The following is an 18,242-nucleotide window of genomic DNA, read 5'->3' as shown; positions in this document are numbered from 1 at the left end:
AGCGAGGCTTAGAGGCAGCTCCTTGAAGGCTGGACAATTTTGTAGCTTTCCCAGTACTCCTAGGATTCCCCCAGCCTCAGCCAAGACTCTGAGGACCCCCTATGAGGTGAAAGTTATCACAGGATAATGTACAGAGAGGGCTTTACACCAGGTCTAAGACATGCTAGCCACCTCCACCCCCATGAATGGTTTCTCTAACCTCAAATGCCACAACTCTTTCCACAGTTCTTAATGTGTTGAAAAGCAGGGGTTCTCGCAGCACCACCCATGATGTAATCCAGGGGGTCACAACACTGTCCCTTGCCATGATCCAGGGATGTCTAAACATTGCCTGTGATTGAATCCCAAAGCTGCACTAGTGCTTCTTCTGAAAATACCTGGTTCCTTAGTCCCAAGAACAGCCTTTGTGGCTCGAGCCTACATCAGCAGCTGCCCATGAAAAGAACCAACAGTGACCCAAATGAAGAATCCCATTATTATCTGACCTTCAAACAATGTCTGTGAGCCTTTGGAAGAACCTACAACCACTTGTGGTCTGCATTTCTTTTTCTGAAGGTCACATCCTCCTATCTAGCCCCCTAATTCTCTCTAGAAGAATTACAGAAAACTCAATCGCATTTCAATAGATACCTATGTGCCCCTGCCCTAAGAGAACTTGTACTATTCCAAACTCTTTCCCCAACTATATATGACTCCTTTCAATAAGCTTATGAAACCCAGACTCCCAAAATTATTGTAGAATATACATTTTCTAGGCAAGAACGTATTTATTCTAAGAAGCAATGCTTTCTCTTTTTTTATACTACAAAATAAGGATATTTATTATAAAGTCAGAAGAATTAAAACAGTGAGGTAATGATACAATGATAGACAAAGGGACCAACTGAACAGAACAGAGAGTCCAGAAACACACCCAAACAAAGATGGCCACCTGATTGGTGATAAAGGTGACACTGAAATGCAGAGGAAAAGGATGGTCTTCTTTTTTTTTAATTCTTTATTGGCCGGGGAGAGGTCAATAGGTGTGGGTGGAAGGAGACATATGTAATACTTTAAGCAATGCTTTCTTAATCTGCCTTGACCTTTGCACTCCCAATGACTTTCCTAATTGAGTTTTGACAATAGCGTATGTTAAATCATGACGTACACTTGGAGCAGTGTCCAGGCCTGCACTCCTGCTCTGTTCCAGCAAAGCTGTTGAATGGACACACACCTGCAGCTTCTGGAACATTCCAAACCTCATTTCCGAAAGCAGAACAGTAGGGAACTGGGGGATGTGTTCTTGCCCTCAGAGGCAAAATATTTGCTGCAGGTGGTGATCTGGGCATGTACAGTGTGGTCAAGAACATGGGTTTAGATTCCAACAGATTGTAATCAAAATTTACTGGCTCAGCCACTTACCAGCCACATGGCCCTGGGCAGGTTAGGAACTTTTTTGAGCACATGTTCTTCCATCTGCAAAATGGAAATGACATCAGTTGCTATCTCAGAGGATTATAAGGGAGAACATTATAAAGCTCCCAGCACTGAGTATGGCACAGGGGGAGCACTCTATAAGAAATAGTTATTAGCTATAATTATAATGTATAATTATAATGAGATAAGGATAACATTTCATGCATTTCTCTAGCCTCATTCCCTAATCCAATGCCTAGCACAGGGTACACAGTCATAATAATATGAATAAGTATTTCGTTTGTCCTCCTACTACATGCCAGGTACTAGAGGGATGAACACCAGTGGTTTATGGCCTTAGATACTGTAGCATTTCATGTTTATGCTACTCAAGAGTGACCCTGAAGGTCTATGATTTGTTGTTTTGCTGAGGCACAAATTTGAATTACTTGCTTGAAGCCTGGTATGTAAGAAAAAGTCACTTCCCTGGTGATTGGGCCCCTGTGACTACTCAGAATACACACCTTGACTCAACTTCATTTTTCTCTCCTTTTCTCTGCAGTGGTATTTTGCAGGGGTGGGATAGGAGTATTAGATATTTTAGGGTCCACAAAGATCTTCCTCCTAAAAGTCAATAACCTATTGTAAGATGCGGTCTCTACCTTCTTCAGGCTCATAGTCTAGTGGGGAAACACAGAGAATAACAAAATGTGTTATAATAAGGTTAAAATATAGCAGAGAGACAAACAGGATATTTTAACATCTGAAAATCGATGAATGTAATAAACCATATCAATAGAATAATAATAAAAAAAAACACACTCTCTCAACATATACCAAAAAAGGCACTTTTATCATGAAAGACAGTCTTTCCTGTAACAGCCTCAACAAACTAGGAATAGAAGGTAATTTCCTCAACATTATAAAGGACATCCTATCTAATAAAAGACAAAAGGGTAATTAACCGTACCTCCGCTATGCTTCCCATTGGCTAATCCGCAAGATATGCAAATTAACTGCCAACAAAGATGGCGGCTGGAAGCCACACAGCTGAAGCGAGCAGGAGGCTTGCTTGCTCCAGTAATGGAGGAAGCCAAGGTTTGCTGCCTGCCGTGGCCCGGCTCTGAGCTCTGAAAGCAACAAAGTTTCAATTATAGAAGCTAAACAAACCCCAGATACCTGCTTTCAGCCAGCTGCAGCCTCAAGCTGGAACGAGCAGGACGGCAACAAAGTTTCAATTATAGAAGGTAAATAAATCCCAGAATAAAACAAAAGAAAAGAAAAAAAGGAGAGGCTGGGAGCTTCAGTCGCCGGTCAGCCTGAAAATGGACCTAAACCCTCACCCAGGCTGGCCAGGCACCCCAGTGGGACCCCCAACCTGATCTGGGACACCCTTCAGGGCAAACCAGCTGGCCCCCACCTGTGCACCAGGCCTCTATCCTATATAGTAAAAGGGTAATATGCAAACTGACCCTAACAGCAGAAAGACTGGGAATGACTGGTCACTATGACACACACTGACCACCAGGGGGCAGACGCTCAATGCAAGAGCTGCCCTCTGGTGGTCAGTGTGGTCCCACATGGGGGAGCTCTCCTCAGCCACAAGCCAGGCTGATGGCTGCCAGTACAGCGGTGGTGGTGGGAGCCTCTCCTGCCTCCTCAGCAGCACTAAGGATGTCTGACTGCAGCTTAGGTCTGCTCCCTGCTGGCAAGTGGACACCCCCCGAGGGCTGCCGGGCTGCCAGAGGGATGTCTGATTGCCAGCTTAGGCTCAATCCCCGGGGAGCAGGCCTAAGCCAGCAGGTGGTCATCCCTCAAGGGGTCCCAGACTGTGAGAGGGCACAGGCTGGGCTGAGGGATCCCCCCCCACCCCCCAGTGCACAAATTTTTGTGCACCAGGACTCTAGTTTATAAAATATCCACAGTTAACATCATACTTTGGATAGGAACACTGGATGGCTTGGAGACAGGAAAAAGAGAGAGAGACTTACTTGGAATTTTCATAACATTTAGAAAGATAAAACTATAAAAATCACTTGACACCTAGCCAGCATGGCTCAGTGGTTGAGCATCCACCTATGAACCAGGAGGTCACTGTTCAATTCCAGGTCAGGGCACATGCCCAGGTTGTGGGCTCAATCCCCAGTGGAGGGTGTGCAGGAGGCAGCTGATCAATGATTCTCTCTCATCATTGATGTTTCTATCTCTCCCTCCCACTTCCTTCCTCTCTGAAATCAGTAAAAATATATTTTTAAAAAATCACTTGACAAAATATACAGCCATATTTTTATAATCTTAAAATTTTTATAATCTTAAAGCCAAAAATTATGACACAAAACCCAGATGCTATTAAATAACAGATTGACAAAGTCAAATATCCAAAAGTTAAATGATCCTGCATGACAATGAAAACATCACAACATCTTCTGCATTTACCACCTATTCAAAATATCAGTAAAATAATTAATAACTGTTTTTTAATCTATGCTATCCCATGGTCCTCATAATACCCCTGTGTCTCTCACTACTTTACCATCCACGCTAGGACAAGTTCCTCTGGGCAGAAAAGCATCTCAGCCTTTGCCCCTCAACAGAGGACCTCCCCTAATCTTGGCTACTTGGGAAAAGGTTCTCCACCCAACTGGATTCTGCCTTACTTCTGGTTGAGGCTCTTGATACTTGGATTATTGCTCTCCTACCTCCGTGACACTCTGTAAACTACATGGGCTAATGGCAACAAAAGAATGGCAGCCAATTTGCATGTCATTCGATGCTCAATTCCTATGAGAACAAAATGTATCCCAGTTTCCTACCCATTACTGCTATAAATGCTCACTTGTCTCCTAGGCAGGCTGACCAAGACCCACAGACAAACCACTGGCTGCTCTCCACTAAGGCAGTGGTCGGCAAACTCATTAGTCAACAGAGCCAAATATCGACAGTACAACGATTGAAATTTCTTTTGAGAGCCAAATTTTTTAAACTTAAACTATATAGGTAGGTACACTGTTATTAACTTAATTAGGGTACTCCTAAGCTGGCCTTTGCTAAAAATGTCCTCAATCTGATTGAGGTATGTTCGCTGAGGTGGACCCCTTCCAACTCTCCCATCCACATTCGTCTTGTACACTTGTTTTGTCTATCTCCTTTCGTTCATCCTCTCTATATGTCCAAACCACCTCAACATACCTTTCTCAATCCTCAACACTACATCTTCTTTCACTCCACAATGTTCCCTAAAATTAACTTAATAAACTTTACTTAAAGTTTTAAGTCTTAGTTAAACTATAGGTACGCTGAATAAAACTTGATATCATACTTAATAACGATATTATTTATTGATAAAATTAAATTCCTTACAATTTACCTTACAGTATCCATAAAATTAAATCATGACAATGACTGACAAACACTAATGTGAACAATGGCCTTGCATCTCCTTGGAAAGTTTGGGTAAGTCAGGTTTGTATGTTGTTGTTTTTAATTTTAGGCACGATTCCAGGTTCTCATCAATAAGACGACTTCTCAACTTACTCTTGATAAGGTTCATGCTTGAAAATGTAGGATTTGCAGCTGGTTGGAAAAATACAGGTAACTTTATGCTTCGAGTAGATACTTTTGTCACCAGCGCGCGATTTGCAGACGTGACTAGCACTAACCACTGCACAATGAGATTGCTGACTGACTGGCTCACGCAACTCATGCATGAATCCCGCGCACCTCCCCTGCACTGCGTATCCTGTGGCCTGCCTGTGCCTCGTCTCCCGTCTCCCGACCGACCGACCAACACCCCCCACTTCTTCTAACACCACTTCCTCAAAATAGAGTCGCCCAGGCCGAAAACTGACTTCTGCGCATCGGCCACGGTTTCCATCGCACTGTACGTGCGCACCCGCACGTGGTATTTTGTGGAACAGCCACACTCAAGGGGCCAAAGAGCTGCATGTGGCTCACGAGCCGCGGTTTGCTGACCACTGCACTAAGGAATACACAGCCCCAACTCCAGTCTCATAACCTCTGGTCAAAGTCAACTCTGGCTTTTTCTTCTTTTTCAGTCTCACCAGGCATTACATCCTCCCTCCCTGCTCAAAGCTAGCAATAAATTTTGGCTATGGCCAAAATAAAAACGTTGTATTTCCCAGGACAACAGGAGATGGAGTAGTCCACTTTTAGCTCTGTGGTTTCTAAATGAATATAATTTTTTTCTACAACTTTCAATCCTGCCCTAAGATGATACTGTTTTGTTTAGTTTTTGCTTATTTGTTTGTTTGGTTTTTTTAAAGAAGGAAGGAAGGAAGGAAGGAAGGAAGGAAGGAAGGAAGGAAGGAAGGAAGGAAGGAAGGAAAGAAGGAAAGAAAGAAGGGAGGGACTCTGGAGAAGCCTGTGCTGGGCAGGTGCTGTCCATGGTTCTGATCCCGCTTGCCAAGATGAAGTGTTTTCACCTAACCTGGAACTATGGTAGTCACTGAACAATCACTTTCAAAAATTTTTTATATATAAGAGAAGGTAAAAGGGAGTGGTGAGAAAGAAGGGAAGAGAAAGGAAGAAAAAGAGAGGGGGAAACAAAGACAATTGTCAAAGCTGAGACCACTGTGAAAGATTAATTAACCAATAGAAAAAGGGAGGTTTTGTTTTTCAAAGAATTGTAGCTACCAAAAAGCCTGAACAGTCATAACTGACATATAAATTTCTAAATTATTGAAGCAAAGTAGGGAATTTATCAAGTGCCAAGTGATGCTGAGATTTGCTGGTGTAGATGCAAGTAAATAAGATCTTGGGCTGGATGAGATAGAGACAGTGTGATTGAGTTGTGTTGTACCAAAGTTTTCATGGTTTTCTTTGTTTTTATTTTGCATCTTGATGTAAACTGAGACCTCTGTGTCATAATTTACATAGCTTTCTTCAAGTTCTTGTGAAAATCCTTTTTCAAATCCAAAACTAAATTACTTTTCTCTCTTAGAGGCTGGGGGGCACTCCCCGCTGGGTCCCCTCCTCCCCTGCCCGTTCCTCTCTGAGACCAGCGCTGACAGCCCACATCACACAGAGTACATTCAGCCACTCAGCCGCTGAAAGTTGACAAACTGCCAGCTCTTTCCACAGATAATAATTCTTCATAGCTTATTTTCAAAACACTTGAACTCTATAATGTATGCTCACTCTGCAACAAGGAATTACAGAAAACTGATACACTCCTCAATATCAAGAAGCGGAATTAATGTTCTGGGTCTGGTTTTTACGTGCCGTCTGGGCTTCAGGATGCACGAGAAGAAACTGAAAAATTGAGGGCAGTGTTTAAAGGGCTTGGGGTGTGAGATGGCTGAGAACTGCTTGGAGCCTGGTAAGGACTTTCCTGCACAGAGGGGTCATGGAGAGAAATCAAGGCCAGCGGGAGCACTCTGCATGAGAGATCCTTCTATTCAGTCCTTTTTATTTTAAATATCATTTCTCAGTATTCCAGAATGTTAGAGATAGAGAGGAATTAAGTAATCCATGTTTTCAAACAAACAACAATAAAACCCTGAAACCCAGAGAGGTTGGATGACTTCCAAGGTCACAGAATTGGTGCATAATCGTGGCTGGCATCCACGGCTCCAAGGCCAATGCAGTGCCTGTCCTATTACACTACGGCCACTCTGGCTCACCACTCACTGTCCATGTGTCCATGGGTAAGCTAATTACCCTCTCTGCACCCCAATGTTCTCATCTGTGGAGCAGGGACAGAATTCACACCTCTCTCTTTGAGTTCATATGAGGATCAAATGAGATAATACATGGGAAATGCCAAGCTCAGACTCTAGCTCATAGTAAATATTTAATAAATGAGAACTCTCATTATAATTACTAGTGTTATTATTAACATTTCCATTTTACATGTGAAGAAACTAAGTATTAGAATCTCAAGAAGACTTGATGAGATAACCAGATTTTTAAATACGTAATTGCTTTTGAATTCTAGACCCTAACGTGGACCCTGAGATGATTACTCTCAGGAACATGTATCCTAAGACAAACATGTTTGAAGCCAGCAAAAATGTACCACCAATACCCCTGGTGCCCCAGGGGTTGTCCGAGAGCTCCAATAGCCAGCAAGAAAACGGAACTCAAGTTGCCCTTCAATCCCAGCTTCCTCATTTTCAAAACTCAGAGTGGGCAATGAAGCCATCAGCAGACTGAAATTCTATAGTTCATGATTCTGACCTGCCTGTAACTCTAATTGCTCAAAATCCCAACTTTTGTTAATTCTCTAACCTGATGAATAAAGCACAATAAATGTTTGAGGATTAATGAACATGTTAATAGGAAAGAAGAGATAGATTTACCAAGGATGTCTAGAAGGCATAAGAACAAAATCCGTTACAGGAAAAAATATTAAAAGATGTGATTAACTGTACATGAGAAAGATGCATGAGAAAGATGGCTGTTTTTAAAAAGAACCTCATAACCTGCATCAGATTAAATTCCTCTTTTTTTCTGCAAACAAACCAGAGGCTCATCTCCAGTTTGAGGGGATTCAACCCTTGGTTCTCATGAACCAGGATCAGATTCTTACACAATAAGTCTGAAATTATCTCCAACCAATTCAGAAGCTTCTCACTCTTAGTTATATGGATCATTGCCAGAACTAAAAAATAGGAGAGCAGGACCAGCTTTCACACAAATCAAGGGAGAGCGAAGAGGAGGGGTGAGAAAATCTGCAGCTAGGAATCAATTAGGCCAATGCATGGCCTTTGCATATTGAGATTCACTCAAAGGACCAGATTGAACTCCAACTCAGACTCCCACTCATCACTCATTCCCTAGAAAATCCACTGTGGGGCACACAAAAGAGGGAGGGATGGTGCCTACCATTTGTGGGCATTTTGTACACATTTAGTGTAAAGATTGTATTTAAACTTTGTACCAGTCCTAGGAGGTCAGAGAACAGACATTCCCGGGTTACAGATGAGGAGGCTGAGTTCCCAAGAAGTTCTGTGACTTGCCTAAGTTTGGATTTTTATTCCCAATAGTAATGGCAACTATTCAAATTTGGGTTTTCTGTTTCTAGTACTCAAGCTCTTTGTTACACATTTACACATGTGCGGGCACACACACACAAGTTGTATTAGAAATCCCCCCAGAAAATTCCCTTTCACCTCAATTCAGTAAGAGAAATCTAGCAGAAATCTAGCAGGGGGATGTGCACAGAGTTAAGGGAATTAAATTTGCTGAGCACCTGATTGGCTTGTAAGCAAGTCCTATGCTGGGCCCACTGCATACAGAAAGTCCTCACACCAGCTCTGCAAAGGAGATGTTACTGTCCTCATTTTACAGATGAGGAAACGGTCACAGAAAAGCAAAATGACTTGCATAAGCTTCCATTTCCTCTTCCGTGAAGGTGTAGGATTGCACCTGATTATCTCTAAGGTCTCTTCCACCTTCAGAACCTGTGATTTCGAGATCAGCGAAGCAGCTGCCTCCACCATGCAGTGGAGGAACACCGAGTCTTGTCCTCCATAATCACCTCCACCACCATTATCACCAGCTCTCTCCTCGGGGTGCAAGTCCAACCCCATCATCTGAAGCCCTCCCATGCCAAGAAGGGAAAAGTGTCCTCTGAGGAGCAAGAAACCAAGCAGAAGTTTCTTTTGTCCCAGGTGAAATATCCCTGCAGTTCTCCGCACAGCCCAGGCCCACTAGCCTGCAGATTCCCATGGAAATGTGGCACCCGGCCAGGAAGCCCCATATGCTGAGTGGGAGGCCCCATACACACAACCCGAACAAACTTCCTAAGAGTCCTCGGAGGCACCAGCTTTCTGCAGGCCACCTGCCTCGGCTCTCCATGCCTCCCAGCAGGAACCCAGTGTACTGGAGACCAGCCACTCTGTGGAGGGGATTTAGGGAAATGTTGGCCCAACCACGGTTAACCTCCTGTTTCTGATATTAATGACAGCAGCAGCCACTGCCATCTGCACACCCTCACGTCGTGCCACGCACAGCCCCAAGTGCTTTCATGGCCCTCCACATCCAGTCCTTCCCATCTCTGCTGTGGGCCTCGCCGTGACCCCTGTTTTATAAGTGAGAAACCCGAGGCTCAGAGGTGAGGTAACTGGCCTGAAGTCACAGTGCTGGGAAGTGAGGGACTGTGGAGTCAAGTCTCGCCTTTCTGACCTGACAGCTTGCACTCTCAGTGGCTTCCCACAGGGCCTGGCCTAGAGCCTGTGCTCACCAAGTGCCTGCTGTAAAGTGAGCACGTCCATCTGGTGGAAGGACAGGGAGCCCTTCAGGGAAGAGAGCCTGGGCTCTGAGAGGAAGCTGTGCTCAGTCAGCAGGAGGACCACATGCAGCTCTGGGAATCAGCGTGGCCCAGACAGAGGCTGGAAGTGAACAGAGACGTAAGGTGAGCAGTACCTGGTTTACATTTATGTTACCTCTTTTCCTGAGTGTCCATTCACTGTACAGTCAAAATACAAGGAGATCATCTCCAGAGACAGTCTTGGGGGGGGGGGGGGAAGGGATGGAGTCAGTCCAATGTAGAGAAATTCCTATTCATTCGCTCAGCAAATAATTTTGAGTACCTACTGTGCACCACACTATACCCAAGTCTATCCTTGCAGTGCCCACAGTGAGAGAGACTCTGAATAGAGCAACTTCAAAAGATACGGGATTAATGGCTGTGATGAGGTACAATGAAGGAAACATGAATTGAGAATATTTAATAGAGCAATTTGATTTTGTTTGACAGGGTTGTGGCATGCTTAACTGAAGACATTTAAACAGAAGCATGAAAGACAAACAGAAAGTTGTCAAACCAAGGGAGGGTAGGAGTGGGGCAAGCATTATAGGATGAAAGAAGAGCATATACAAAACCCTGGAGTCTGAGGAGCTGAAGGAAAGCTAGTGTGGAAAACTGTGAGGAAGTGAGGAAGGAGAGAGGGACCTGAGTGGGGGAAGGGTGCGGGGCGCGGGGTCAGCAGGTCTCACACAGAGCTCTGGGGCTGTGTGCACAGTGTTGTTACTGGGATGTCACTAAGCTGGTAAGAGACAGGAGCAATTATAAGGGCTTGGGGAAGCTGGAAGCAGGGAGACTAGATATATATAAGACTAAAGCTTCCATCCAGGTAAGAGCGAAATGTGGCTCAGAGAGAGGACACTGAGGTGCTGAGATGTGTAGTGAGTCAGGTGACATTTCGGCGGGGATTGGGATGGTGGAGTTACAAATAAGACTAGGAGGAAAAAACCAAGATGGCGGCGTAGGGAGTGGACCTGTGCGTGCTGCTCTCTCACAACATCATTGAAACTACCAACTATGAGGCAAACAACCACCACTCAGAACCATGGGGAAGTTGGCCCAGTGGGAGATCTACAAATGGAAGAAAAGAAAGAAGCTCAGTGAGACTGAGTGGGAGCTACGGAGGCGCCAAAAACAGAGGTATGCAGTCACATGCCAGGCAGGCTGCAACTGGATTCAAGGTTTTTTTTCAATCGGAAGCGGTTATGAACCCTCGAATCCTCTGGGCTTGCTTGGGGAGGGTCTCTGAGGCCCCAGATTCCATGGCGAGAGGCGGCCATGGCCTTGCAGCAGTCAGAAAGTGAGGGAAGCTCTGTCGCACAGCTGCTTGCCGGCACTGAGGGACGCAAAGCCCTGGTGTCCCGGGGAGGCGAGGGGCCACAGAGATGCAGCCAGTGCTATTTGCTCCGCCATGGCAACTCCCTGAGACCCAGCCCTAATCAATGTATGCCGGGGTCCAACCCCAGCAGGTCCAGGGGTCCCCAAAGGTGTGGATGGAGTCGGCGAAGAAGGAAGGACACAGAGACAGTGTTCAGTTGATCAGCAGCCTAGCCAGGATCTCCAGCCAGGATCTCCAGCCAAGTTCTGGTCTGGATCTCCAGAGAGGTTCTGCTGTTTATTGTCTTGTTACATCTGTATTTATACCAGTTGATTTTAATCCTGTCAATTTCCATTACAAAGGTTAGGGCGTTTCTTATCTCCATTCCAGGGAGTAAAGATTATGTAGCTTAAGCATGATTGTTTGTAGTTAAAGTGATTAACTACCCGCCTGGCACTTAGTTAAGGAGTTTCATCCCCTCCCTAACTTCAGAGGAAAATCCCTACCTGGGGAAACAACCTTTCTCGGAGAGGTGACCTTGGTTAAAACACACAGCGCTAAGGGGAGCAAACATATTAAGAACAGTATGCTATATACGCCAGGTCCCTTGAAACATATGCTGTGCAGATGTTTCTATCCTGCAGCGACTGTGTCAAGCAGCAAGGATGGGCCGGCTTCCAGCAAATGTACATCCCCATCCAAGCTGTGCCAGGTGCACAAAAAGACCCACCTGCGCTTTTGCAGCCTAACCCAACAAATTGAAGACTTCAACTGCTCGCAGCCATGGGAGACACACTCAAGAAGCAGACCCAGGAGAACCAAGATGGCGGCGTAAGGAAGAGACCTGTGCGTGCTGCCTCACACAGCAACATTGAAACTACCAACTATAGGACAAACAGCGATCATACGGAACCATGGGAAAGTTGGCCCAGTGGAAGCTCTACAACTGGAAGGAAAGAAAGAACATTGAGACTGAGTAGGATGTGCAGAGTCACCAAGTACAGAGCCCAACCCAACAAACTGCAGATTTCAACTCCTCGCATAGAAAGAAGAGCAGTGAGACTGAGTAGGATGTGCAGAGGCACCAAGTACAGAGCCCAACCCAGCAGGCTGCAGATTTGAGCTCCTCACATCCGGGAGGGACGCAATCGGGGGGCGGAGTTGGGTTCATAGCAGGCCAGGGCTGGGCCTGGCTGGGCCAGCGTTGTGGAACTGCTGTACCAGCAGGCACACAAACATGCCCACTGGTTCCAGTCTCGCGTGGGGCACTGGGGGATGGCAGACGGGCAGTCTGTGCACTTGGAGGAGGGCGTGGTCCGAGCAGGAGTGCTGGATGTTCAGCCACCAGGAACGTCTGGAGATTTTGTCTGGTGGGGAGCCGCCCAGCAGGGGACAGAGGGCTAAACTTCGTGTTTCCCCGGTGAGGGTGGGACGGCCTGGTGAGGTTGAAATGGCCCCGGTGAGGTCAGGACAGCCCCGGAGAGGTTGAAACGGCCCCGGTGAGGTCGGGACAGCCCTGGTGAGTTTGAAACAGCCCCGGTGAGGTAGGGACGGCCCCGGTGAGGCTGAAACGGCCCTGGTGAGGTCGGGATGACCCCGGTGAGGTTGAAACGGCCCCAGTGAGGTCGGGACGGCCCCGGTGAGGTTGAAACGGCCCTGGTGAGGTTGAAATTGCCCCGGTGAGGTCGGGACAGCCCCGGTGAGATTGAAACGGCCCCAGTGAGGTCGGGACAGCCCTGGTGAGGTCAGGATGGCCCCGGTGAGGTCGAGACAGCCCCGGTGAGGTTGAATCGACCCCGGTGAGGTCGGCATGGCCCCGGTGAGGTTGAAACGGCCCCGGTGATGTTGAAACAGCCCTGGTGAGGTAGGGATGGCCCCAATGACGTTGGGACTGCTCCAGTGAGGTTGGGACAGATAATGGGGACCAGTATAGACTGATGAACAGGGGTAGATGCAGAGGCAGAGCAGCATTGAACAGACTGTCAAACTACAGTGGGAAGCCTGGGGAGGGTTTGGGGGATTAAGAGATCAACCGAAGGACTTATATGCATGCATATAAGATTAACCAATGGACACAAGACACCGGGGGGGGGGGGAGGGTAGGGGCTGGGGGAATGTCAAGGGGGGGAATAAAGGAGACATATGTAATACTCTTTGTAATACTTTCAGAAATAAAAATTATTATAAATAAATAAATAAATAAATAAATAAATAAATAAATAAAATTAAAAAAAGAAGAAAAAAGAAGACTAGGAAGAGCTGGAACCCAATACCTTCCCACCAAGATCTTGCAGCGGCTCTAAGGGCGGTGGCCCAATAGTGAGTCCTAGGAATGGAGGTACCTGAGGTCCCAGCCTCTCCAAAATCCACTTCCCCACATTTGGAGAAAGCTCTATGTACCTGCTCCCCCAGCTGTCTCCCTTATGTAGGACCCCTCCCCACCGAGAGCTATGTGTCCACTCCTAACCAAGGCTCCTGAGGAAGGGGAAAGAGAAGGGAGAAGAGATGAAAAGCAAGCTTCCCCACCTCTGCAGAAGGGAGGAGAAGCCTGTTTCCAATATGCCTCACCAAAGAGAGAAACTTAAGTTATCAAGAGGCAGGAAGCCCAACCCAAACCCAGCCCAAGATCCACAGAAATACTTTCTAATTCAAGAAAAATCCTGATACTGATAGAAATATACCTAGTCATTTCAAAATGCCATCCTTTATCTCATCTCAACTTTTCTAGGGAGGATCAGCAGACATATTTGCGTGAATCCAGGAAGAGGAGAGAGGGTGATGACTGCGTCCCAGGAGGCACCATGCCCGGTGGAGACTACAGCAGGGGCCCCGGGCACTTCCCACTTTAGGACCAGCCCCCAGCACCCCACAAGCCCACCCCCACTGATAGCTCACAGAGTAGCTCCCTGTTCTCTCCCTCCTCACCCACCCCAGGGCTGCTGGATCTGGCATAACCTGCTAATGATGACAACAGCTATAATCTATGGAGCATCTATTGGGAATCCGGGTACATAGTGGTACCCCAGTCATATACACATTGGATGTGAGATGCAGAAAGTTTAACAACGAAAAGTGACTTAACTAGAACTCAAACCCCAGGTCTATTGGACTTCTGAGCCAGCCTAACTGCCTTGCTAAACCTCCACTGGCTCTCTTGCCCACCCCACCACTGGAGGAACCCTTGCCTGAGTCAGCCAGGGCCAGAGGAATGGAGGAAGGGCTGGCAGTATCCTCTTCTGCAGTGAGAATGAGCATGAGAGTCCTTACTCTGTCATCTGCCAGACAGCAAGCCCCCTGCTGCCTGCTGGGCTGAAACAAGGAAGCAACCTCGGAGCTGAAAGCCAAGGGCCTGGGCAGTGGGCAGTGAGAGGCCACGGGAGTTCAAATCTCAGGAAGGAACAGCCCTGGAACCCAAACCCAGGCTGAGGCTGATGGCGCTCCCTGCCCCCTCTCTACCTGCCTCCTGAGCAGACCCCATTGGGTCTTTGGCAGGGAGGTCTAACCTGGCATTCTCCCACTGCCTTCAAGGCATAGAGGGACAGTGGAGTATGGTGGTTAAGAGTAAGGCCCTGGATTCCAATCTTGGTAACCTTGAGAAAATCACTGACCTCCTGAGCCAGTTTCCCCATCTGCAAAATGGAAATTACAATAATACTAGTAGTACTCACTGCATGGGGTTGCTGCCCTAACTGGATGAGACAACGCGGTAACACCTGGCACCCCTTCTATGCCGGGAAAGGCTCATCCATCTGGCGAGAAGGACATGACTGTGTCAGCCCTGCCAAGAAGCCTTTCTGGATGTGGGTGTGTCCACATCCACCTGGAGGAGGACAGGTCTAAGCGCCAGCCCTCCACTGACCAGCACAATTATGACCCCGTTGCAGCTCACCAAGCTGTTTGCAATCACCCTTTTTATGTAGCCCCTGTGGGAACTGAGACTCAGAGAGGCAACGTGACTTCCTCAAGGCTACATAGCCAGTGAACGCTGCTCCGGGAAGAGCAGAACCCCGGCCCAGTGCCTGCTCCCTCATTTCACACCCCCTCTGTATCTTTCTGTATACAGAGGGCCAATGAGTATCTCACATTCACTTACAGAGACCACATTCTGAGCCAGACACCATGCTAGGCTCTGCCTGAAAGATGAACATGCAAGGCAAACAGATGATTGCAACTCCAGGTGAGAGTGTCCAGCCAGGCCTCTGCACACAGTCCCTTAGGGACACACAGGAGGTGGCAATCAACCCTGCTTGGAGGGAGGACAGAAAGCACAGGCTGCTGGGAGGAGAGATGCCACAGCCAGGTAAGCAAGTAGGGTTGGGGAGGACAATCCGGACCCTGAATTGGAGAGCTACTTCAAGGGCCTGAGCGTGACACGGCTACCTACACTTTGTGTTCTTGCCTCCTGTGTCTGGGTGGTGCCCTGGTACAGTCTCCTATGCTTCCCCAGCAGCTGCCTCAGCTCTCTCCTTAGGCCATTAATACTCTCCAACCAGGAGGAATGGAATCCCACAAGGTGCTGTCCTCCAGGAGGCCACAGTGGTCCTTGCCTGCTCTGGCTGGAGAAGCCATTGAAGCTCAAGCAGCCTTGGTCTCAGGTCCATGTGAAATCCTTGTATCTTCCTCCAGGGCTACTCCTGAGGGGGGTCTGGGGCCCTGGGGCCACCTGTGCAGCAAGGCCAGTCTGAGTCCTAACACAAGCCCCTGAGGAGCGCTCTCCTGCCCTAGGGCCTCCCAGCTTCACTGAGCCTGCTTACTCAGCTTTGTTCCTAGCACCCACAGCCACGACTATTTCTAGTGCTTATTACATTCCAGGACAAAAGAGAAAACTTTCTTTTTAATTAAAATGAATACTCTGCCCAGGACCTGCAACTCGTGCTAATGCGTGCTATGCCAAGAAGACAATTGAGTCTGTCTCCTTCAGTACCTTCCCCGACAGGAACCTGCAGCTCCTTGAGGCTGGTGATATTTTCCTTTGGAGAGAGAAAGGAACCGAGTGCTTCTACTCCGGAAAGCACAGATATGCTAGGATGATTCCAGGGAACAATCATCTCTGTGGTAACGAGCTCCCTTCTCCCTCTCCAAGCATGGATCTGTGGTGACGATAAAACAATAGACAGGCCACTACTTCCCAGCAATCTGTAAAGACTGCGGCCATATACCCAAGTATCCCCAGAGATAAAAGAGGAAGATTAAATAATTTGAAGATAATTTCTTCCATGAAAAGAATAATGTTGCCATCAAAATGAAAACCCATGTAATAAAACCAAATTATGCTGAGACCTTGGGAACATTTTCCTATCTTCTGTCATGTAGAGACAGTGTTTCTGGAGGAAGAGAGAAGGAAGGAAGGAAGGAAGGAAGGAAGGAAGGAAGGAAGGAAGGAAGGAAGGAAGGAAGGAAGGAAAGGAGGGATAACACAGGGATCAGGTCTGTCATTAGTGCCACGTGAGTGAGCACACGGGGGACAGCGAGAGCCTGACCAACACCAAGGGAGTCAAACCAGGCTGTGTCAGCCCTGGAGGAATGCAGAGCAACCAGTGTTACCAGGAATGGCAGCCACTGCTCTCTCCTTTCCAGCCAGTTCTGTTCAGTGGGTCGAAGCTTCCCATTTGATTTGAGGTCCGTACATAGAGTGCGCCCAGAGGCAAAGCTTTGTATGATTGGACCCCAATGGGCTGAAAGCAGAAAAAGTCAGGAGATGGGGAACGGGAAGGCAGCACACAAGGTGCCTCCAGAACCGAATTCCGCTGGAACCAGCATGTGAGTGAACCATTTACATGTCTCCCCCAAAAGCTAGAATCAAAGAAACTGGGCAGAGAATGTCTTTCCGTGTGGACACACGGCCATACCTGCAATGTGGGTTCCGCTCAGACCACGACAATAGAGCTGTAATCTTTATGCTGGTGGAGGGTCTTGCCTTCAATTTGTAAAAAAAAAAAAAAAAAAAAAAAAAGTAAAATCTGTGAAGCACCAATAAAGCAAAGCTCAGGAAGAGAGATGAGGTCTGCCTGTAAAGGAAATTCTCTGTCTCAGCTCAGCCAAAAGGCTGCAGGTGTTTTCATGGTTGAGGTCTGTGTGAGACAGCATTCCTCTAAACACAGGGACATGCTGGTCACTCTGACAGTGCCAAGGGGGTATTTTCAGTCTCTCTCCTCCTCCCCCAAAGCAGCTGAGACCGAAGTGCAGCTATTGACACACAAGCCCTGGGGTGAACATGTACATGCATGTGAGGACATGCAGGCCTAGAAACCCAACAGGAGTATTCAATGTGGGTCCTAAACCAAGTCTCCAGCATGGACTGCCTGGCCGGCAGGATTTGTCTGTGATGGGCAGTTTCATACCAGGCAGTGACTAGCACCAGAAATTCACTTATTTCATGGTGTTTAATGATTCATTTGAGCCTCAAAAGGGAGGCTGGTTGGCCTTCACAACTCACCAGAGAGCAGAGAGGAAAGAGAGTGAATGAGGCCTGAAGCTCCGGCACAGTCTGGTGCCAACAGGCTCCGGCCGCAGGAGAGGTTCTCTTCTCCTGTGCCCGGCCTCCCCACACCTGTCCAGCAGCAGGCCTCCGTGTGCCCTCTGAATGCGACTTCCTGGAGTCAGGGCTTAGTCACCTGGTGTGTCCAGAGTTCAGCGGGAGGTAGCACACAGTTGGTGATCTAGGGAGATTTAGGGACTGGATACATAATGAGTAAATCTCTACTTGAATCTCTAACGTCTATGAGGTTAGCAGAAAGAGGCAAGCTTGACATTGCCGCTCCACCTCCTCCATTCCCATTCCTCCCCGCCCTCCTGCCTTTCCTCCTGCCTCTCAATTCTGCTCTCCCCACAGGACCTGATGCCTCGCTTACTTAGCTCTCAGCCATTTTCTCGGCCCTGGCACGCCTGCGTTTTACGCTGGGTCCCTGGGATGAAAAGTACTATTCCTATTTGAGGCAAGTCCAGCCTTTGCAGCCTAACAGGAGAAGGAGGGAGAGAGGGAGGGAGGAAGGGAGGGAGGGAGGGAGGGAAAGAAGGAAGGTTGATTAAGAAGCATATGACTTAGCTTGAGCAACAGAAGGTAGGTGAAAAGGCAAGAAGAATGGCAGAGGGACCTATATGCCCCCAAAACCAAGAGGCCGATGTTCCCTAAGAGGGAGGCCAGAGAATGTGTTAGTTAAGGCTTTGGTGTCAGACAGACCTGGATTAGAATCCAAATTCTGCCATTTCCTAGAGGTGAATTTTGGACAAGTTACTTGGCCAGTCTGGGCCATTTCATCA

The 18,242-nt window shown here is 47.5% G+C and overlaps 1 protein-coding gene across 1 annotated transcript in view; it reads right to left on the bottom strand.

Moving 5' to 3' along the window:
* Window positions 1-1,901: 1,901 nt before the first annotated feature.
* The window catches only part of LOC118674733, a 184,260-nt gene continuing 167,919 nt past the window's right edge, over window positions 1,902-18,242 (bottom strand). Inside the window, exon 4 of the mRNA XM_036346791.1 lies at window positions 1,902-2,075. Within this exon, the coding sequence (XP_036202684.1) occupies window positions 1,932-2,075 (144 nt within the window). The 3' untranslated portion in view covers window positions 1,902-1,931. The remainder of the gene's footprint in view (window positions 2,076-18,242) is intronic.

This window comes from Myotis myotis, unplaced genomic scaffold, assembly GCF_014108235.1.
Source record: "Myotis myotis isolate mMyoMyo1 unplaced genomic scaffold, mMyoMyo1.p scaffold_m19_p_19, whole genome shotgun sequence".
NCBI classification, from domain to species: Eukaryota; Metazoa; Chordata; class Mammalia; order Chiroptera; family Vespertilionidae; genus Myotis; species Myotis myotis.
The sequence above is the reverse complement of the archived record's forward strand: the minus strand, read 5'-3'. Positions and strand labels throughout refer to the sequence as shown.